The following is a 23,155-nucleotide window of genomic DNA, read 5'->3' on the forward strand; positions in this document are numbered from 1 at the left end:
ACTGTTCCTGTTAGTATAAATGTATGGGTGTCCCTGATTGGGTCTTGCTTCCCCTGACTTGCAGTTACCCTGTCCAGAATAAGTCTGCCTTAGGTTATACTTGCCTCTTAAGTTGCTGATATCTGCTTTAAAAGGTATATAGGTTTTACTTATCTTTAGTTAGCTTTGTGTCCTCCTAAAACAAGTTAGTTATTGCTTATCTCAATCAGTGTTCCACTGACAAAGCCATGATGCCTGATGCCTTTGGGGGACCGTGCGCTTTACAAGTGTTAATAACATAACATCTTAAAAGCAACTGTAATGGTATGTTCCAACATTAGGTTTTACCTGCCTAGAATAGCCGTTTGCATTTCTTGAAAAGATTTCCTTTCGATGCAGCAGACCTTAGTCCGCCTGGTGCTTCCAAAATAAGTGTCTTGCTCATCGTAGCCTGTGTTACGCTGAGCTGAAAAGCAACTGTAATCATATATTACATCAAAAAGGTCTTAATCACCTCGTATAACTTATCAAAAAAGTAGTAAAGGTATTTCTGATGCTTGTTAATCTGCTTAGAATCACATGCTGTGCATTTGGTCCGACATCCAGTGGTAATCGCGTAGTATTGCATCTTGTCTTTCGGGGACCGAAAGGGAACGTCGGCATAGTCGTGTCTGTAACACTAACTCTATCGTGACGTGTAGTGTACCCAAAATTGCTCACTCACCGAGGTCCCTCAGATTGTTTTTTTCCACCCAGATAACTGGTTGCCCTATTGCGGAGCTCTTACATAAGAGACATTGAACCAACTTGTTGGTTATTTCCCCTTTAAGTCACTTCGAAGGCAAGAACAACTTCGACGAAGACTGCAGGGGATTTGTCTACGGCGGTGGATTTCGGCGCCTAAGATCCGGCGGCTGAAGCATCCACGTGGCCAGGCCCCCTGGCTGGCCTTCACAGTAGGGAGTACGGGGTCGGGGTAGCCATATCTTCGTTATGTCTTTTCCCCTTTCCCCCTCTTTGCCCTCTAGGTCTGGTCATCTTTGTTTACACCTTTTGCTATGGAAAGGACTCCATTTAGGTTCTGCCCTAAGTGTAGGGTCAGATACCTGTGGAAGGACGAGACAGAACATGTAATTCTTGTCTCCCCTTATATCACGACGTGAAGCAGTGTGCGGCTTGTAAACTCCTTCAGCCTAAGACCCTTAAGGAGTGCCGTGTAAAGCGGTGGGCCGCGTACGGTATGTCACGGGCGGAACCCTCTTCCCCCACCGCCACAACTGCCGAAAGTGACTGGGGCAGTTGTTTACTATGTGATTTCCTAGTCTGGTGTCGCTGCTTAACTGACATGGTCTACTACCCTTGAATTACTCCAAAGTAATCGGAGTGTAACTTATGGTTTTACTCCCCATAAATGCGTGACCTATACTAAATTTGTTTGAGGTGGTCCGACTTACCTAGAAATTCGGTTTGTTTTCTAAATAAGGTCTATGCTTTATTCTGTGTACTTTCAAGCATAGTGGTGTGTTTTCATGTGATCTGTGATGGTACTTATTCTCCAGCATGGGGTCTGGCATGGATTCACATGCTCGTGAATATTCCCCGTCGTCAGGAAAATCAGTTTGTTTCATTTTTGAGCTGTCTCCTAACAACCAATCACTGATCTTTGGGTCATACTGCCCCCAGCCAATGACTGCCCTCTAACTAAGCCCCTCCTCTGGCAGCCATCTTCAGATTTTTTACCGCACGTTCAAGTGTTGGGAGTCCTCCTGTTTAGCTCTCAAGCTTTTACTGCATTTTTTGACAGAGTTTACTCTATTTTTTGGTCAGTCGGGCCTTGTGCTCCATCGATCAACCTTCCGATTAACGGGAACCCGTTTATGGATTCTTCAACGCCCCTGGAGGGCAGATTTCGTAGAGTTTCTCAGGCCTACGCCGAGTGGACCATGTCGGAGGAAAAGGATTCAACTCCCCTGTTCAGGATTTGCTCCTGCTGTGGCTTGCAGAATGTGTTTTCGGACGACAAGCATTCAGAGTGCCTCTACTGCCTGTACCCGGCACACACAGAGTAGGATTGTGCCTTTTGCCACGAGATGGCCCCTTGCACGATGAAGGATCGGCACAGGCGGCTGAACGAGTGGCTATAGGCCAAGGCCCCTGCTCTAGGTGGGTCCCAGCGGAATGCGCCTCCAGGTTCCAAGAAGGCTGAGTGGGCTTCGAAGTCCTTTGAGGACGCCCCTCCCGCGGGGGTCCAACAGAAGGCTAAGAACCGTGAGTCCACTGCCACCGGGAGCGCAATTGGGGACGTGCTCCTAGGCGGCCAGGGCGCGTTCGACGTGTCCAGCCTCTGTCACCAGTCAACGCTCAGGATCTTCAGCCAAGAGGAAATTTGACCATCCGGGCAAACTCAAGGAGAGGCCAAAGTCCGTCCTACCATAGAAGTCTAAGGGGGAGTGGGGCTCGGACCCTCCCCCTAATTAGAAGGCCAAGGACAAGGCTCCGGCCCTGACCTTGAAGGCCCAGGTGCACCCAGCGAAGGCCCAGCCTTCCTGCGAGCGGGTGGCGGTGTCTCTGGCGAAGGCCGCAACGGCCCCGCAGGATGCGACCCCTAAGGCCAGGGTGTCCCTTCCTCCTGTCAAGGTCCAGTCTTGAATCTTCCTGCAGGAGTGATGCTGGCCCACCAGACCCCCCCCAAGTATGCCGGCTCAACAATCTCAAGAAAGATATAATTATCAAACTGGCAAACCCAAGGGGAATGGAGAACAAAACAAAAGCAGATCTTCACTGGTTTTCAATGTTGATCACTCGACAACTGATTAATCATCTGGAACTGGATTACTGGAAATATAGTTCCTCAGTGTCTGTGAAAATCTAAACAGAAATGATGCACTATTAATATTACTCTTCTGATTTTAATTACTAGTATGTTTATATATATATTTTATCAAAATAAATGTAAATACCTGTAGCCTATGCTCGATTGCTGATAGGCTTAATTATATATTATTATTTTAGTATTTATCTTCTTAACTATATTTCTTCTCTGCAGTCTTACTTCTCAGCTTCAGTCTCATAACTCTTAACATGTTGTAAAGAATCAACTTGTCTGAAGAATAGTTCAAATAATCATTTTAAGAAGTTTTTCTGTTTCTTGAATAAGTTCTAAACAGATTTGAAAAGTTCTTATTTGTATTCCTTTTGTAGTCGATTCTCTGAAGATACTCTTAATATTTAGATTAAAATAGTTCACTTCACTTTTAAAATGATGAAAGTGATGCTACAATTGCCATCCAGAAGTAGCGTAACAAGTACCTTCTATACTGATGAAGATACGCGCATCGGCAATGTAACCGTGCTCTTGGATTGAAACGACGCCCACGAAACCGCACACGTAGAAGATGATAAATGCAGCCGCAAATACAATAAAATGAATGTTAACTTTTCTCAGAAAAAACGACACGAGCAAGAGGCCACAAACAAGTTCATGTCCTCATAAAATTTCAGTTTTTTAAATACTTAGCAGGATACTTCTTGACTTGACAATTGTTGATAAATTAAAGTCACTTAGTAACAATAAAGGAGTTATTCCAACATTTGACTTAGCTTGCTTCATCTGTGATGATCTTGACTCTATAAAAAGCTGATGATTTCTTCTCTGTAGTTTGTTCTTAACACGCTGTTACTATAGATTCCTAATGATAAATGTTTTCAGAGCTAAAGTAAGTGCAACCTTCCTCTAAGGGAACTGGAATGAAAGGCAATTTAAAATCTTGGTGAATGTTCCAAACTACCTCACAGCACTTCTCCTCCAATCACTGTTGTGGAACTGACCCTCCATCTTGGCTTGGGAAACTAGGCACTTCCTGAATAATTTAACATTAAGGAAACTTATGTAAATAATAAGATGTTAACTTCAGAACCAACACCCAAACATCACTCAACCATTACTCCTACATTTATATGTTCATGATGAAATCTCCTAAATGAAAGTTTTCTAGTGTAATGTCTCCATGAAAATGTGGAAATGTGCCACGGAATCCTGACACCTCCCAGGAGGGAGGCTGTGTTCCGGCCCATAGAGAAGACCCCGGAGAAGAGGATGTCCGTCATCTCTCCGAGACCTTCACCGCTGGAATCAAAGTATTAGGGTGGCCCTCCAGGGTACGGATATCTTCTCTGAGGAGGAGCTCGCCCATCTGCAAACCATCCAGGAGGAGGGAAACGTAGGAAGCAGGCCCTACGAAGAGTGCGGTAATGACGGTAAGGACACCGCCGAGGAAGAGCAGCAAGGCGACGTTGGCTTGGGCTCCCAGCCAGTGCCCCAGCGGCCTATTCCGCCTGAACCGCAGCTGTCACCCTGACCTCGGGTACCTCCTAGAGACCTCTTTGGACATCCTTTTGGCACTGCATACGCTGGTATTGGAGATCAAGAGGATGCCTAGTGTGCTGGGGGCCCCGCGCGCGGCGCTAGCAACAGCCGATACACCCACGGGGGAACTCCTGGTTAAGAAGAGGGTTACCCTCCTCGCCACGCGTCACCCCCACCCCCCCCCCCCACTCCCAAAGGGATGAGACTGATCTGGATACAGCCACGAACAGGTACAGACGATGGTGGTTTATGGGACCTCCTGTCACCGCCGCCCAGATCTTCGGCGCCGGATGAGATTGGCTCGATCTCCAGAGCATTTAACTTTTTCAGCTCCGGAGGAGGAGTGCTTCTCATATCAGCGCAGGAAGGCGACAAGGAAGACCATCCTCTCTGTCCCACTCCTGGATGACATTTGGGAGGAGGGTTTGTCGCTCATGAATAACCCTTCCACAGCCCCAGCAAAGAGGGATCGCCTTGAGGTACAGGGTGCCGGACTCCACGCTCCAGTGCTTACAGGCCCAGCCTTCCCCGGATTCTGTAGTGTCCGCGGCAGCCAGGAAGTCCTCGGGTGGTTGCGAGGGCAAGAAGTTAGATGTCGTGGGACGACGGGTCATCTATTCTGCAGCGATTACCATCAAGGCCACCAATGCCCTCGCCATCGTGGCTCGTTACCACCGGGAGTTGTGGTTCAAGATCGCTCCCATCCTGGACTTCCTTCCCGAAGACAAGAGGTCGGAAGCATTGGAGATCCTGCAGGAAGGTGTGGTGGCGTCTGACCATGCCATCATAGTGGCCACGGACATCGCCAACGTGGGGGTTTCACCAGATGGGCAACAGCATTTGCCTTCATCGTGGCTGGCTTAAGGCCACCAACTTTTGGCAAGACGTTCAGTTGAAGGTGCTGGACACGCCCTTCGACAAGGGACAATTTGTTCGGGAAGGCTGTGGATGAGTCTCTCCAAGCCATAAAGACGGACACAGAGACAGCCTATGCTTTGGGCACTCTTCAGCAATGGAAGCTGTCCTTTCAAACCTCAGGCAGCAAGTCCTAAGGATCCACCAAGGGGTTCGGCGGGGGTTCCTCTTCTTACCTAGAACCCTGCCGCTCTTCGGCCCAGGAGACAAACCGGGACCGCTCCAAGACCTTCAGAGGACAACGTCGGAGTTGCCAGGGTCCCCAAGGCAGCCCTTTGACGTCCAAGCAGGATTGAACCAGCCTTGGAGTCTGGCCCCCACCCGTGCACACCGGTGGGATGCCGGCTGGCGAACTTCATCAGCGTGTAGATGTCCATCTCCACCGACTGTTTGGTGCTGGACGCTCTCACCCATGGACACACCCTGGAATTTCAACGGAAGCGACCCCGAATACCACCGGTGGCCTGGCAGGTAAACCACATCCCTCAGCTGTTGCTGGAGGTGCAGGATATGCTCAGGAAAGGTGTGATAGAGCTCGTCCTGAAGAGGCTCTGGGGCTCCGAAGTGTACTCAAGGTACTTTCTCGTCAGAAACAAGATCGGGGGCTGGAGGCCCATTCTCGACCTTCGACTGAACAAATACATCCAGTCCCAAAAATGTTGGATGGTTACTCTTCAGCACGTGCTTGGAAAGCTGGAAGAGGGACTTCTGTCGTTGTTGTGCCTGCTGTGCATACTTCCACATCCCCATTCACAAAGGAAAACGCAAGTTCCTGCGTTTGGTGGTACAAGGGAAGCACTACCCATTCAAGGCCCTTCCCTTTGGATTGAAGTCGGCGCCAAGGGTCTTCACCAAGTGCCTGGCGCCAGTGGCGGGGCAGCTGCGACTACGCGGGATTCCCGTCTGTCCTTATCTGGACGACTGGCTCATCCGGGCCAGCTCAAAGGAGATTGCGGTCGACCACACAGCAAAGACCATGCGCCTGCTGATGAAGCTGGGGTTCTCGGTGAACTATGCAAAGTCCTGCTTGATTCCATCTCAGGACACGCTGTTTCTGGGATCCTGACCCATCTCAGGACACGCTGTTTCTGGTATCCTGACTCAACAGTGTCATGCCTGGAGTCTCTGTCGGAGGAGAGAATAGCGGCCATCTTGGGCAAAGTACGATGACTGTTGGTCCTGAAGATCGCAAGGGCGAGGTCCATCAATCCTCTGCTCGGCATGATGTTGTCATGCATATACCTCCCTCTGCTCAGCATGATGTCATGCATATACCTCAGGTATTCGGCTGTGCAGGCTACGGATGCGTATGCGTTGACTACAGGAGTGTATTGATGCCCGTTTTATACAAGTTTCGGGAAGCTTCGAGGACAAGATCGCACTCGAGAGTTTCCGCCGAGCGATACGGTGGTGGGGAGTTCGTGCACATCTGTCCGGAGGTGCGGATTTCCCGACCCTGCCTCACCAGGAGGCGGTCACGACTGACACCTCCTTGGAAGGATGGGGAGCTCACACCGGAAGTCTTCACCTCCAGTAGCCACAGGCCTCTTGCGTGAAGACGTTGCACATCGTGTTGGAACTGCGAGCAGTGTTTTGGGTCCTCAAGTCAGTCCTTCCATTCCTCAAGGGCAAGGTGGTGCGGGTCTTCACAGACAATACCACCACCATGTTTTACATCAGGAAGCAGGGAGGGACCAGACCTCCGGCGCTCTCCAAAGAAGCACAGGACCTGTGGCACTGGCCAGTCGCCGTGGGGATGTTACTCATCCCGTTTCATCTGGCAGGAGTGAAGAACACAGTCGCTGTTAGGCAAGATTTTATGCAGTACCCTTGAGGTGCATTACAACACCCCTGACCTCCTGGCAGTAGTAACGCAACCTTTGGTATAACTTTGTACTACACAGGTTGGTAGTGTGGACAAGTAGCCAGGCTTATCTCAAGAGGGGTCAATGTGAGCTGTAGGGGAGTTACACAGAGGTTCATAGTGACAAGTATTCAAGCAGACACACACGACACACGGTTTCTTGATAAAACAATTTATTAATTTATTTACCAGTCAGTTAATATAAGCCTTCTTCAGAAGGGAGCACTGTAAAACACCACAGAAATATACTTCAAAAATACACAATCTTAGCTCAGAATCGGAATGGCATACAGCAGAGACCTACACCCTCAGGTGACTTCAATTGCTAGGGTGCTGTTGACGTTAATGTGTTGGCTTTCAGAGTTAGTTAAGAGCAAGTAAAAAGGAAAAGATTATCAGAGCAAACAAGATAGCACAAATATTTCTTAAGCAGGCAAAATACTTTCAGATCCCCCAATAAGAGTAATTCAGTTAAAACAGGCTAAGCCAAAGTCAATAGGCAAGAGTCTGTATGGGCTGAAGCACTTCTTGGAAGATGGGTAGAAAACTCTTTGCACAATGTTTTAGAAGTCTTTGAAGAAAAGAAGAATCAAACGTAGGGCCACAAGCTGAATAGACTTACGAGTGGTATAAGATGCAAGCAACTCTACCGCAAGAGGTAAGTTCTCTTAGGCTTTGTACAGTACCTTTTTAAAATGAAGAAAAGATGCAGCAGATGACTCCTGTTCCTGTGCAGCTCTCACCGTTCCTGGGCCTCAGTCGCGGAGACAAGAGGGAGGACATTGGGGGACTCATGCAATGCACTGGGACGGTCAAAACTCGCAACTGGCAAACTTCACTGGGTTTCAGCTCCTCACGTCTACCGCAAATGGCAACGCCGCGGTTCCTGACTGTCGAGATGGACGTTCCTTGCTTCTGGGGTCCCGCACTCTGAGGGGGCTCAGGCTCGGTTAGTCCTGCTTCCTGGGAGTCCGGAGGATCTTCCTGGAGCTCTTGGCCAACTTAAAAAGCAACACACACAATCTGGTGTTCCTCTCCCTCGCTATTCAGTTTCCAGCAGCAACTCTGGAAATTCAACCAGCTCCGAGATGGATGTCCAGGTGGCTTACTTTGGAGTTGATTGGTCCCACCAACTCAAGGAGAGAAGTCATCATTGCAGGGGCTTCTCTGTCGATGCGAACTTGGCGTTTCGGCACTGCAGCTGGGTTTCACTGGGCAAACCCATGGTCCAGGAGTTGCAGCAGGCGTCCTCTTCAAGCTAGTCTTCGGTTCTTTCGTCCAGTGGTCGACTCTGCCTTCCAAGACTAAAGACTTGCCTTTTATATAGTTCTCTCCCTTTCATTCCAGCCTAGCTGTCACTCACCCAGCAGGGTGACTGTCCTTGCCGGACAGTCAGCCAGCCAATCACCACAGAGTGCATTTGGGTCTCCTAGGAGAATAAGCACAGGGGGTTTCGGCACCCCCCTCACTTCCTGCCTACCCCAGACACCCTGGAGCCAGAGGCGGGCTTTACTCGTGAATCCTGCCAAAGACAAAATGAACAAAGGGACCCAACCTGGTTTGGCGCGCAGAATAAATCTCAAGAAGTACCTTTCCACAAAGAAATGGCAAAAAAAGACAGAGGCCATTTTGACAAAAATGGCACCCTTGGGTGCTTTACTGCAGCTGCGAATGCAGCCCGCAGTGAATGCACACCACGGTAGTAAAACCGAAACCACTGCCACCAGCCATTCAGTGAGGAAAGGGTAACATAATAAATGTTACATGGGAAACTAGACAAAGGGGATACTAGGTAACCTCTCCAGCACCCTATTGTAAGATAGTGTATGCTGGGTCTAGAAAGTTACAAATGTAAGTAAAGTCAATTTCACTTTACTGCTCTGGGAAACAGTAGTTCATCCCAGAGAAGGTAGTTCAACCTTAGGAAATCTTAGACTTCCCAGTGTCGCTGCACTAAAGGTGCTCAAAACATTGTGACACAATGTAAAAGATGCCCATGGAGTTTTTCAGACTCCACAACCAAAAGACAAACGGTGTACACAATCACATTAAAATACATGAGAGAGGGGGAAAAAGCATCTCACTCTCTGCAGGTAAAAAAATAGTCCTCAAAATCCAGCAAAGTTGCTGAGGGTCTAAGGTAGAGGGAATTGGCACATTTATGAGAATTCTTGCTAACAGTCGCCGACTCGCTCAGCAGGGAGCAGTGCTCTTCGCACGAGTGGGAGCTTCGGCAGGACCAAGTGGATCACCTGTTCCGCAGATGGGGCAATCCCCAGATCGATATAATTGCGACAGCGACGAACACCAAGTGCCGGAGGTTCGCCAGCAGGATTCCCCAGGCGGGGAGCATTGGGGACGCATTCTCATTCCCCTGTGACGGCTGTTTCTGTATGCGTTGCTGTTTCTTCTTCGAATAGTCAATCAACTCAGACGGTCCCGGTGCAGGATGATACTCGTCGCACCGGCGTGGCCGAGGCAGATATGGCACCCGGACCTTCTCGACATGTCAGAGGCCTCTTCAGTCAAGCTTCCGGTGGTCGCAGATCATCTCGCATGGGAAGGCGGCCCAATCCTGCACCACAACTCAGGATCGCTGAACCTGAGTGCCTGGCTCCTGCAGCATTAGAATTTGGTGGCTAAGATCTCCCAGCGGACTGCAAGGAGGTGCTTGCCATGGCCAGGGCATTGTTCACTCTTAAATGCTACAGACATAAATGGAAGAGGTTCGCCGTTTGGTGCAGTGCACAGAATATCGACCCTCTGCGGGTCACGGCTGCGCAGGTGCTACCATATTTGTTGTCATTGGCCGGGACAGGACTGGCCCATGCTACCAGCAAAGTTCCTTTGGCGGCTATTTCCCGCTACACCAGATCTCTTGGACGGTCGTTGCTATGGTCCCACTGTCTGGTTAAGGAGTTTCTTAAAGTACAGTTCCGTTTGTTCCTGCCGGTGAAGGCTCCAGCCCCGGCATGGGAACTTCACGTGGTGCTGACTAGGCTCATGGGCCCTCCATTCGAACTTATGCAGACAGTTACACTGATGTTCTTGTGGAAGACAGTGTTCCTCGTGCCCATCACATCTGCACGACGAGTGGGTGAGATTCAGGCCCTGTCCTGTAATCTACCTTATTTGACATTTCATGACACGAGGGTGGTGCGGTGGACGTACGCTTCCTTCATGCCCAAGGTGCCGTCAGACTTTCATCTAAACGAGCCTTTGGTGTTTGTGTTTTTTTCTGACGCCTTTGTCGCCGGCTGAGAGGACTTTGCACTAGCTGGATGTGGCTAGAGCGCTGAAGTTCTACGTGGACCACACACAGTTTCTGGAAGACATTACAACTTTTCGTGAACTTTGGGCCTGTGAACCAAGGGAAGGCCCTCTCCAAGGCTTCCATTTTGAGGTGGCTCTCCGGCTGCATCACCCATTGTCACCGGTTGGCAAACCGATCGTTGCCTGGCCGTCCGAGAGCCCATTCGACCAGAGCGATCGCTGCAACTACGGCGTTTCTGTCTGGTGTGCCCCTGCTGGACATCTGCAGGGCTGCTACGTGGAGGTCGACGCACACCTTCACGAGATTCTACTGCGTCGACAGGGATTCCAGGGCGGAGTCCAGGGTCGGCCAGGCATTGCTGCGCAACCTGTTCGCCTGAGGTGAGCCTGGTGAGGAGGTAAGAGATGCTTATGTTGAGACTTTTCCACCTCCCGTTGGTTGTGCATGTGTGTACTGCTATGTATTCTGGTATTAATGATCATGTGAATCCATGCCAGACCCCATGCTGGAGAAGGAACAAGTTACTTTCCTGTAACTGTTGTTCTCCAGCATGGGTCTGGCATGGATTCACATGCAAACCCTCCCGCCTACCCCCTCTGTGGCTCTTCTCTTGGTCCTTCTGCCACTTTAAGTGCTACCAAAAATGAAGATGGCTGCCAGAGGAGGGGCTTAGGTAGAGGGCAGTCGTGACCATGTGTATCCATGCCAGACCCATGCTGGAGAACAGTTGCAGGTAAGTAACCCCCCCCAAACCCCCAGCCCAAGATTTATCTGGTCCTACTTGTATTTAAATAAAACTTTTTACAATACATAATGTTTTATTGTTTCTTTGGACTATGTGTACCATTTCTTTGCCCTGATTCTACAGCCCTCTCCCTCCTAAAATAAGCCTGGCTGCTCTGTCTACGCTACCATTTCTCCAGCATTGGATCTTTCATAGATTCAGATGCTTGAATATTCCCCGTCGTCAGACTGGGAATCCTCGGTGATAAATTTAATAATAAATTTTTTTTTTTATTATTATTAAATATATACACATTGCTACCCAGAAGTGCATGTACATAGCCCATTATGGCCTATGAGCCATTTCATTGTGTAGTCCCTCCACCTCACTTTGGTCCTTTATGGCCCCAGCCAATGAGGTGGCAGGGCTTAAGCTCCGCCCCCGGCAGCCATCTTTAGATTTTTCACCGCAGTCTAACAGACACAGGGAATCCTCAAGCTCTCTGAGCTTTTTCAAATTCTTTCTACTTTTGTGTGGAATATATTTAGTAAATATATTCCATTTTGTTCCCCTTCTCAGGGGCTTTGTTTCCATTTAACCTGGGAGACAAAACTTGTTGTTTTCCTCTCAAAATCGTCAACTGAACTTCTCTTCAGAAATGGAGGCACCTCAGGCTGTCAGGAAGCCTTCCCTGTTCAGGGACTGCACGAGGTGCATAAAGAAATTGGTTTACAACAAAGACCCCCACGAGCATTGCATTTATTGTCTGTACCCACATGACATTAAAAAATGCGAGATTTGTAGAACTTTTTCCACCAAGACCCTTCATGACAGGCATAGAAGACTCCTTTCTTACCTGGAATCCAGGGATCAATCTTCGGACGAAGAGTCTGTCAGAACAGCTCCTGTCCAATCCAGCACTCCATCTGAGAGACAAACTTCAAAGAGAAGGGCCTCTTCAGTGGAAAGGAGTTCCTCTCCCAAGTACAAAAAGAGGAAGCTGGAATTGATACCCTTTCTGCCTCCAGTTGACTTACCAAGCCAGAAGAAGTCTGCAAAATCTGCCTCCAGAGGTAAGGAGGAGTTTGCAAAAAACGGGGGGGGGGGCAGTCGTCGGCGGGGAAACCGCCCACGAATGATGGGAAAGGTAAAGGCCCGTCATCGGCCATACCGTCGACGAAACCAGCAACGACGACGACCACGCTTAAGACATCGTCGACAACAAGATCATCGTCATCGGACACGTCGACCGCGAAGCAATCGTCGACGAGCAAACACCACTCGTCCACGAAGCATTCATCCATGACGCAGTCGTCCACGAAACGCATTCCACATTCGTCAACGAAGCTCTCGTCAACGGCAAACCCTCAGTCGTCGCCGGCGAAGCCCTCGTCGACGGGAAAATCTCAGTCGTCGACGAAATCTCATACGGGATGTTTGTTGACGAAGATAGCACCGCAAATTACGGAGGAATTGCGGCCTTCCACATTTGAAACTCCTGTCATTGAAAGCAATGTCATTGAGAAGAATACTGAAACTGAACCACTGGTACAGCAATTTTCACCTTTGGGTCACATGACAGAACTCCCGGATGTAATTCTTCAGGAAGAATTCTCTGATGCGGAAGTGATGAAAGAGTCCACCGGTCCCTTACCTAAACAATACAGCCCTCCTTGGCAACCGTCCACGGGAGAATCCGAATACCCTCATGACCCGATACTCATGTTATCCGTGCAGAGGATTGTAGAAGAATTTTACAGGAGGCAAAAGGAGAAGCAGATTCCGATTGATCCCATAGAATCAGGAATTATTCCTAGAGAGTCATCTCCGATTCCAGGCACATCTGGTTGTTCTCCTCACAGGAGTAGACCGCAAAAACGGATGGGATCACCGGAATCTGCTCGAAGACCAAGGAGCAGCACCCACAGTGCTTCACCTACAAGAGTCCCGTCGCCACAGCCATCGCGCAGACCGCGATCTCCGGATGTGGACCCCACTATGGTACCGTCCACCATTTCGGTATCAGACTGGCAGGAGGATCCCTTTAGAGAATTCTCGGAACCAGAAGAAGGAGAAATAACACAGGAGCCAGACGCATCCAGTGAGTGGGATGACTACGTAGTCGAGAAGCCAAGGAGGAGAGACTCGCCGGGCAAGGCCTCACCGCCGGATGATCTCGTCTCTTTCCACACCATTATAGGTAAAGCCGCAGAATTGTTTAAAATTCAGGTTTCTTCTGAGGAAAGGAAATCAGTGCTCTATGAGCACAGGGACAAACGAAGGAGGACAGTTACCACAATTCCTCTCCTCGATACCATCTGGGATTCCGGATCCAAGATCCTATCCTCACCCTTATCGACTCCGGCGCTGGTGTCCAGGCCAGAAAAGAAATATAAAGCTCCGGATTCGGCACCTCTTTGTTTGAGAGGTCATACGAAACCAGACTCGGTTATCACAGTGGAGGCCAGAAAGAAACTCGCCAACCCCTCCTCACCGTTGTCGGCACCACCGGATAAGGACGGACGTAAACTGGAAGCCATGGGCAGGAAAGTATCATCTTCTGCATCGCTTACAATCAGAGCGGGCAATGCGCTGGCCATGACCGCAAGGTTCGATCGCGAGCTTTGGCTCCGCATGTCTAAATTGGCGACACAATTACCACCAGAGCTCCAGGAGGAGGCAAAATCGATAATCGCGGATGGTGAAGCAACATCGGATCACATGATCGACGCAGCGGTTGATGTGGCCGAATCAGGCTTTAGGCAGATGGCGCACGGCACAGTGCTCAGAAGGCAAGCCTGGATGAAGGCTACTAACTTTAGACCTGAAGTCCAGGCGCAGATATTAGACATGCCGTTTGATGGACAAGATCTCTTTGGAAAGAAGATAGACGATCATCTGAAGGGAATCAAGACAGACACTGACACAGCCAGAGCCATCAGTTCTTTAAAGGACAAAAGTAAGGACCATCGGTCTTTTCGTCCCTTTAGAGGCTCATCTTCCAAGTTCAGAGGATACGGTCGTTCCTCGTATGGTCAAAAAACACAAGGCGGCACGTACCAAGACAATAAATATCAGTCATCCAACAGATACGCCCATAGAGGCAGACGTGGCTCCGCCCAAGGGAAGTCACAAGGCAAACAAAACTGACGACCAATGTTTTTCCCCTCTTCACCACACCCCGGTGGGGGGAAGGGTGAGCCAGTTATTCCACCGCTGGCAATCAATTGTAACGCTCACCTGATTCCCGTAGAGGCGCCGGTCTTGACTGGGCGTATACCGTATCTTCAAAGGTGATGTGTAACACACGGCTGGCTCTTTGGGCTGGACCTCTGTGCACTGTATGTCTGACTCGAAGGGTAAGATGTCTGCAGATAGAAAATATGGGATTAATGAACTGGGTTATTGAATGTCTCTCTCTTCTTCCCTTTCTCTTCTCCTGTAGAACCCCAAAGGTTAAAGCTCTCACCTTAGGTAAGTGAACGCCGTGCTCTCCATCTGCCTCGGGGCAGGGTGCTGTAACCAGTTTCTTCACTGGATAAGGGGAGCAGGCCTCTTGACTTCAGAGGACTGCTGTCCGTCGTTTACTGCACGAACGGTAAGTTTCGAGTAATTCTAATGTCTTTAAAAGTCTTTAGTAATGATGTCTCTTGTTTTGCAGGGTTCCGGCGATGGCGGATGACGGGCTGAAGTGCGTTGAAGATGTAGCCCGTGTGATGAATAGAAGCGCCTGGAAGCACGTAAGTAAGCGCTTGTTGCCTGCTTCACGATGCGCTCTAACTGTCTTTTTATTTTGCAGGTACAAGTTCGGAGCGGCTGCAGGGTGCCGGAATACCCACTGGGTTAGATGTGGAAGGAGTAATGGCACGTGAGTATTAAAGTTCCCCAATGTCTTTAAACGCACCTTGTTTTGTCTTTCAGATGCGGGATGCAGCGCCGAAGGCCTCCGGAGCGTGCGAAGAGTTGGTAAGCTTTTGTCTTTCAGATGCCGGAATGCAGTGCGAAGACCTCCGGAGCGCACGAAGAGTAGGTAAGCCTTTGTCTTTCAGATGCCGGAATGCAGCGCGAGGCGTTGGTGACAGCCGATGGACCAGGTAAGTGAAGCGCTGTCACTGAAGACCGTAATGCTAACCTGTTCTTTCTTGTCTTTATAGGTGTTGCTGAAGACTGGATTCAGGATGGTAAGCCTTTTTCCTTAGGCCCAGGATCAGATGCAGAAGACACGATGAGCGTTCTGCTGCAGAGGATGCAGAATAACGCAAAGCAAGATTCATCCATCGGGTGTGGTTTAAATAGCCTCCTGTAGTGCTTAGGTGTCTCCTTCCACAGCCACGCCTAGGTAAGAAAAGAGTTCCTGCTTTCCAGAAGAGTTCCAGTGTTCTGATCCTAGGGAGTGGCTCCTGCCCCACCCAACAGGAAAAGTAGTTCCAAACAGAAGAGGATCAGAGGCTCAACTGGCAGGCAAGTAAGCAGCATGGTCTGCTGCAGGTAAGTCCACCCAAGCATTATGAGCCCGGCGCTTCCAGCACTGGGACTGGGCATATTTATGAGCCTGGTGCCACTGGCGCCAGGACTGGGTCCAAAAGGTCCCAATTGGGACTGGTTGGCACTCGGAACCTGGGTTATGGATCTGCTTCCAAGGGAGTTGGGAAAACCCTGACCTTTTGGAAGCAGAGATCATGACATCAATTACATCGGACAAATGGGTGTTACAGGTGATCCAAAAGGGTCACACTTTAGAATTTCTGGACCAACCTCCTTCCCTGCCTCCAACATCTCGCAGAGTGCATATGCTAACACAGGTCATGTCCGAAGTGCAAAAGCTGCTCCAGAAGGCAGCAGTAGAACCAGTCCCTTATTCTCAGAGGGGAAAAGGTTTCTACTCCCGATTCTTCCTCGTCAGAAAGAAAATCGGTCAATGGAGACCCATCTTGGACCTGAGGGCACTCAACAAATTCATCAAGCGCATAACATTCAAGATGGTAGCTTTACAAGGGGTGCTACCTTGGTTAAACAAGCACGACTTCTTAGCCACTTTAGACTTGGAGGACGCATACTTCCAAATACCGATCCATCCAGCGCACAGGCAGTTCCTCAGGTTCACGGTGGGAGAGCTTCACTTTCAGTTTCGAGTGCTCCCGTTCGGACTAAAATCGGCTCCGAGAGTTTTCACAAAATGCTTGGCGCCGGTAGCAGCAAGCCTCGGGAGGGCAGGAACGGATGTTTTTCCATACCTGGACGATTGGCTGATAAAGGCAAGTTCCGCTGCAAAGGCTCGCTCGGCAGTGTCGAGGACTGTCAACCTCCTAAAAGAGTTAGGTTTCTCCATAAACCAGACAAAATCCTGCCCTATTCCCAGCAAGGTAGCTCTCTTCCTGGGAGCCGAACTCGATACCAGCATTCCCAGAGTGAGGCCATCCGCAGAAAGAATAGCAGCGATTCTACGCTCAACTTCAAACTTCCTACAGAAAGAGACAACATCCGTACGCTCTTACAAATCCCTATTGGGCATGATGTCATCATGCATATTCCTCATACCGAACTGCAGGCTTCGCATGAGACCTGTGCAGGAAGCTCTGGACCACCAATGGAAACAAGCTTTCGGAGGCTGGGAAGACATTGTCCAGATTCCATCGACGTTGCACAAGGCCCTTCGATGGTGGAATGTTCCGAGGAATCTTCTGCAGGGGATGCCGTTTCAAGCACCGACATCGACCCTTCTGCTGAGGACGGACGCTTCCTTATCAGGTTGGGGCGCTCATCTTGCGGGCCTCCAAACCAAGGGCTCTTGGTCGACACAAGAGTCCCAGCTCCACATCAACGTGTTAGAGCTCAGGGCCGTAAGGTTGGCGCTGAAAGCCTTCCTACCGGTTATAGCTGGCCAAGTTCTTACAGTCCAGACAGACAACACGACCTCCATGCACTATACAAACAAGCAGGGAGGCACGAGGTCACAGATCCTGTTGCAAGAAGCCCAACAGCTTTGGGCATGGGCCTTGCACTACGGGGTGCAGATCAGGGCAGAGCATCTTCCAGGAGTGGACAATGTCCTAGCGGACAGGCTAAGCAGAGAATACTCGGCGTCCCACGAATGGGAGCTGGACGAGAAAGAAACCCAACGGATATTTGCCTTATGGGGCCATCCGCAGATCGACCTTTTTGCCACCAGGAACAACAAAAAATGCAAGAGATTTGCTTCAAGATACCCGGAGCACCAATCACTGGGAGACGCCTTCTCAGTGAATTGGTCGGGGAAGTTCCTCTATGCCTTCCCACCCATTCCCCTCATGTCGAGGGTACTTCGCAGGGTAAAAGAACAGGATTGTTCTTTGATTTTAATTGCACCGGATTGGGCACGGCAAGTCTGGTACCCGACGCTGAGGCACCTATCCTGTCTACCCCCGATTCGTCTCAAGACGCATCAATATCTACTGACGCAACAGAACCGCAAGGTCCTCCATCACGACCCGAGGAGCCTGTCTCTCAAAGCATGGTTCCTGAGCAGCGCAAACTGATGCACCTAAAGTTACCATCGGAATGCTGGGATATCATCAGGGCCGCTAGAGCCCCGTCCACGCAAGTCACCTACACCAGGAAATGGACCAGGTTTTCCAAATGGTGCGAGACCTCTGCAATCGATCCCCTCACGGCCTCGGTTGATCAGATTCTGCCCTACTTGTTGCACCTGGCTAAGTCAGGGCTCTCACTGTCCTCTATCAAGGTCCATCTGTCAGCCATAGCGGCTTACACAGTAACCGCGGAGACGCAAGCCTTACTTTCCTTACCAGCGGTTAAAATCTTCCTGAAAGGACTGATGCGTACTTATCCGCCTACACCTACACCAGTTCCGGAATGGAGCCTCAACACCGTCTTAACAGTCCTCATGCAACCTCCCTTGGAACCCATTCACAGATGCGAAATGAAATTCTTGTCCTGGAAGACATCTTTCCTGATAGCCATCACATCAGCCAGAAGGATCAGTGAGTTACAAGCTTTGTCTTCTGAACCCCCGTTTACTTTGTTCCAGAAGGACCGCGTCATCTTAAGGCCTCACCCGAAGTTCCTCCCCAAGGTACTTTCGGAGATGTCGTTCACTGAGCGCATTGTTCTACCAACCTTCTTCCAGAATCACGCTTCTGAAGCGGAAAGAACATTACATTCTCTAGACGTTGCTAGAGTGTTGAAGTTTTACTTGCAAAGAACCAAGGGGTTCCGCTCCTCAAACCGGCTATTCATCTTTCTCTGGCCGTACCAAGGGTCAGCATATATCTAAACAAAGTCTGGCACGCTGGGTATCGTCCTGCATCACCCACTGCCATCAGTTGAAAGGCGATCCTTTAACTAGACCGCCGTCTGCGCACTCCACCAGAGGAAGGGCGGCGTCAACAGCATTCCACGCAGGGGTGGCATTGAAGGACATATGCAGAGCCGCCACGTGGAGCACTCTGCATACTTTCGCCAAACACTACTGCCTGGCTGAAGATACCAACAAAGAAGCTGCAGTTGGACAGGCAGTGCTCCGCCATCTCTTTGTATAAGGTAGGACCAGCCTCTTTTCCCACCTTTCCCGAAGTATGTAACCGTTGTGTTGCTGCATGGTAAAGGTTTGATCAGAAATATGTTTTTTCTGTATTTATGCATATATATATATATATATATATAATGGTGGCATGTTTTAACTGCTTGGTATTCTATTCAAGCATCTGAATCTATGAAAGATCCAATGCTGGAGAAGTCTTAGTTACTTACCTGTAACTGTATTTCTCCAGCATTGGTATCTTTCATAGATTCACATGCGCCCGCCCGCCTCCCCTGAGAGGCTGCTTCTAGGCTCGGCATCCATCATACTGTAATCTCTACGGTTAAGAATCTAAAGATGGCTGCCGGGGGTGGAGCTTAAGCCCTGCCACCTCATTGGCTGGGGCCATAAAGGACCAAAGTGAGGTGGAGGGACTACACAATGAAATGGCTCATAGGCCATAATGGGCTATGTACATGCACTTCTGGGTAGCAATGTGTATATATTTAAAAAAAAAAAAATTATTATTATTAAATTTATCACAGAGGATTCCCAGTCTGACGACGGGGAATATTCAAGCATCTGAATCTATGAAAGATACCAATGCTGGAGAAATACAGTTACAGGTAAGTAACTAAGACATACACAGGCGGTACAGCCTTGTAATAAGAGTGGAGTCTTGTACTGTTTCAGTTGAATGGTTTTACTAAGCCCTTAGGTGGACTTGAGAAAAATGGTCCTAACATGGACCCCTTACAAGCTCAACACCTCTTGAGACTAGACAGCTCTCCTTGCTACCTTGAAGTGTTTTGTGGCTACAGCTCCCAGAGTTGTCCCTGTCACAATGCTAGATTGGCCTTCTATACATTTGTCCACCAGGCCAGAGTATAGAAAATCAGTCCTAACAAGGGTTGGTAGTGTGTGGGCCCTGCTCAGTTCTCATGTACAGCTTTGACCTTGCTTTCTTCTGGCCAGCTCTGCATGTTCCGTCTTTGTGATCTAGTTTCCGATCTCTCGCCTGGACTTTGGTAGGTAATGTTTTGTTGATTTTTCGGTTTCCAGGGAGGAGATTGCTGAAGACAATGTCAATACCAACAAGGACCGCTCTCTGAATGTGACATGCAGTGATTCTGAAAGTCCAGTTGTACTGGCAGAGTTGGAGGAGCCCGAACAAGAGCAAATGAAAATTGTTTTTCTGGAAGGAGAAAAAGATGAGGTAAGAGGAAAAACAGGACTTGAAAGGCACTTTACGCCACTATCTCCCTCTGCCTGCTTGCACTTTACACCACTATCTCCCTCTGCCTGCTGGCTTTTTACACCACTATCTCCCTCTGCCTGCTGGTACTCTACACCACTATCTCCCTCTGCCTGCTTGCACTCTACACCACTATCTCCCTCTGCCTGCTGGCACTTTAGCAGTCCATAACCACCTTGCTGTAGCATTTAAAGTTGTTTGGAACGTGTCTCCCTTTTTGCTGAAATTGATTTTTTTTCTCAATTGTGCAATAGTATTAGAAAATATTTCTTTGTTGCACTTATGGACCTTCAGACATTTTTCGTTTACTTTTGAATCGGACCTGAACATTCTGCAGTGAAGCCTTCTGTTTCACTGCACTGGCTCATGGGGAATCTGACATGGCCTTCTGCTGGGAAGAATTCTCTGAAATGTGCTAATTCCCTCCACCTTAGAGACCCCCAGCAACTTTGCTGGATTTTGAGGACTTGATTTCTTTAACCTGGTTATTAGACACTTTTTAGATTGGACTAGACCACAATTACGCTGTTAGGGACACTTCTAAATTCAACTTGGAAACCCCAAATCCAACAGTTCAACCTGGGCACTTTTCGTTTCAACCTGGGCACAGTAATGTTATTTAGACACACTTTCTGAATAGAACTATACCACAGTTACGGCACTAAGGATACTGCCATCTGATTGGCCACCGGGCCCATCTGTACCCCCATTGGTCGCCGGCAGGCAAAGCCGGCCCACTCCCTCCAAGGCCCACGGGAGGCAAGGCCAACGCCGGTTTTGTGCCTGTTTTGCCATGTCTGCCGTCTGCCAGAACCCCTGCCCCTCACATGCTAAGGTAACCCATATGTTGATACGGTACACTGCCAACATCAACAACCGACACGCTCAAAGTGATCCAGACATTCTGCTACCACTGGCTCCGGCCCTGTACATCTGCCCGTGCACTATCAGGGACTACCACTGCTCTATTCCACCAAACCGCTAAATGTCTCCACCCTCGCATCTTGATGCCCAGCTCAATGCATGACATGGTTCCCAGAGGCACTACACTCCTAGCCTAATGTGTCTGACACTGTATAACCTGTAACTCTCTAACTTAGCAGAAGCTAATGCTCCATTCTTAATTCGCCCCCCGCCCCCCTACCACCTTGTCTACTGTTCGCCTGTTAGGGTTGGCTCCTGTGCTTGCATGTATGCTGTGCCAGGATTGATGTCATCATCAGAATGTAGGCTGTGAGTGTGGAGTGTAGAGTGTGAGGTTAGAATGTTTGGAGTTGAATTGGTTCTAACCCAGGCAGTTACAAGATGTGAGCCTGGGTGGTGGGAGCCAGTGGGCTCTTATCCCTGATCCTCTTTATATCTCTGACTTGATGGCATCTGATCCTGTAACTAAGAAGCCTAATAAAGTAACCACTATGCGTACCTGGCCTGTGTATCCTGAGTGTCCCTTGGAGTGAACCCTATGACCCAAGGGCTGGTCATAACATCGCCTGATTACTGTTATTGCCTATCACCCTTATTACTCCAATCATGCTATATACTCTGCTCCAATGTGCTCCACTATGCCTCGCAACTTGAAATCCGGATATGCCTTCAACCTAGTCAGCTTATTACTTTTAATCACTGAAGTGCCTAATGTGTACTCTGACCAATTGTACTGTTGAATCTGGTCGCTTTTCTAGCCAAATATACTCCCAAACCCAGGTATATTTTAACCTAATGTGCAATCTCGGATCTAGCTATGTTTTTAACCTATGTGCAATCTCGGATCTAGCTGTGTTTTTAACCTATGTGCAATCTCGGATCTAGCTGTGTTTTTAACCTAGATACTATAGCGTTCCAAGGTGCACTTTGATCAATTCCACCCAGCTCAAACCAGCCGCCAACTATCTTAGCCTGGCCTGCTCCCCACTAGCGCCACTAGCCTCCGGTAGTACCCACTGCTATCACCAGACTATGATCTTCTGGCTGGCCCTAATCCTGTTCCCTTTCTGCATAACGCCATAACGCTGGACAACGTACCCTGTAGCAGCAATAGCTACATAGCCCACCAGGACGGCCTGGCTAAACTAGGGTGCCCCAGACACCACCCCATCCCCTGCCCCACTCCGTTCCTACCCTCCACATCCCCCTTTCCTCCCACTCACCTCCATTGTCAACCAAGGCCTAACTACCAACACTACACGCAGCCACCCCAGGCCCATCGCTAAGTCTAACCAAATTAAACTGACTACCAAACCTCCCGCCCGCTCTAAGTCCCCCGGCCTAACCCCTCCCTCCCCTCCCTTGCCCCCAACCTCACAGCCCGCAATGACAGATTAGGCTCCAGGTTCCCCACCACAACTACTAGACCCAACTCCAGACCCAACACCAAAACCTATACAAAGCACAATGTGCCAAATAAGCCCACACCTCCCCCACTAAAAGGCACCCTACTCGACGTCAGATCCCTGGCTGCCCACCCCACAGAAATTGCAGACATCATCCTTACCAATGACCTGGACTTTCTAGCCCTAACAGAAACCTGGCTTCATGAGGCGTCTGGACCACATTTATCGCTAGCCATCCCAGACAAATACTCCATCCTCAGAGCTGATAGACCTAACGGCAGAGGTGGAGGTGTAGGTGCCTTTCCCCGTCTTACTACGTGTGAGAGAAAAAATAAAATAGCAGACACAACCCCTTGTCGGGGAAAGAGGCACTGAGACCCGGCTGCAAGAGTTCAAAGGATGGTTTATTTCTCCAGCTAGGAAATAACCCAAAAAACTCCAACCATCTCATTACATCATACTCATATTTCTATTAGTTAAAGTAACTCTAACAAAAATGCTAAATGGACCCGATTGGCCAGGCGGTGTGATGCTGTAGCTGTGGGTAGCATCTCTTCCTCCTGGTTGGCTGAGTAGCTGACGGACGTCAAACATCTTGCGCTCCATGCAGGTCAGGGTCCCGTCACTGTGGTCACTACCTAAGCTAATATCTTACACACTAAATAACAAATTATTTAAAACATTTTATGCTACTTGTCACATTTCGACATAAGTCACACACAATGATTGTCAGTACAATTGGGTCATTTGTGGCTTTATTTGGAGGCCTTGACCTTATTGTGCATGTAGAAGAATCAGGCTGTGTTTCGCATTTTTTCCTAGGTTTCAAACTCATTAGTGCAAGTAAAAGCATATATAGTAGTAAAAATGCTTAAGGTTAGTAAGGAGTGTACTGGGTGGATTTCGCAGCACAGGCGAGGGTCTGGCAC

General features: G+C 49.2%; 1 protein-coding gene across 3 annotated transcripts in view; it reads left to right on the plus strand.

Annotated features, from left to right (window-relative positions):
* Positions 1 to 23,155, plus strand: part of FAM13B (family with sequence similarity 13 member B) — a 694,693-nt gene that overhangs the window by 210,443 nt on the left and 461,095 nt on the right. For all 3 annotated transcript variants that reach the window (XM_069649076.1, XM_069649078.1, XM_069649077.1), the window contains exon 9: positions 19,704 to 19,857. In XM_069649076.1, coding sequence (XP_069505177.1) covers positions 19,704 to 19,857 — 154 coding nt within the window. The remainder of the gene's footprint in view (positions 1 to 19,703; positions 19,858 to 23,155) is intronic.

Source organism: Ambystoma mexicanum, chromosome 2q (assembly GCF_040938575.1).
Source record: "Ambystoma mexicanum isolate Mex_15411 chromosome 2q, UKY_AmexF1_1, whole genome shotgun sequence".
Lineage (NCBI taxonomy): Eukaryota > Metazoa > Chordata > Amphibia > Caudata > Ambystomatidae > Ambystoma > Ambystoma mexicanum.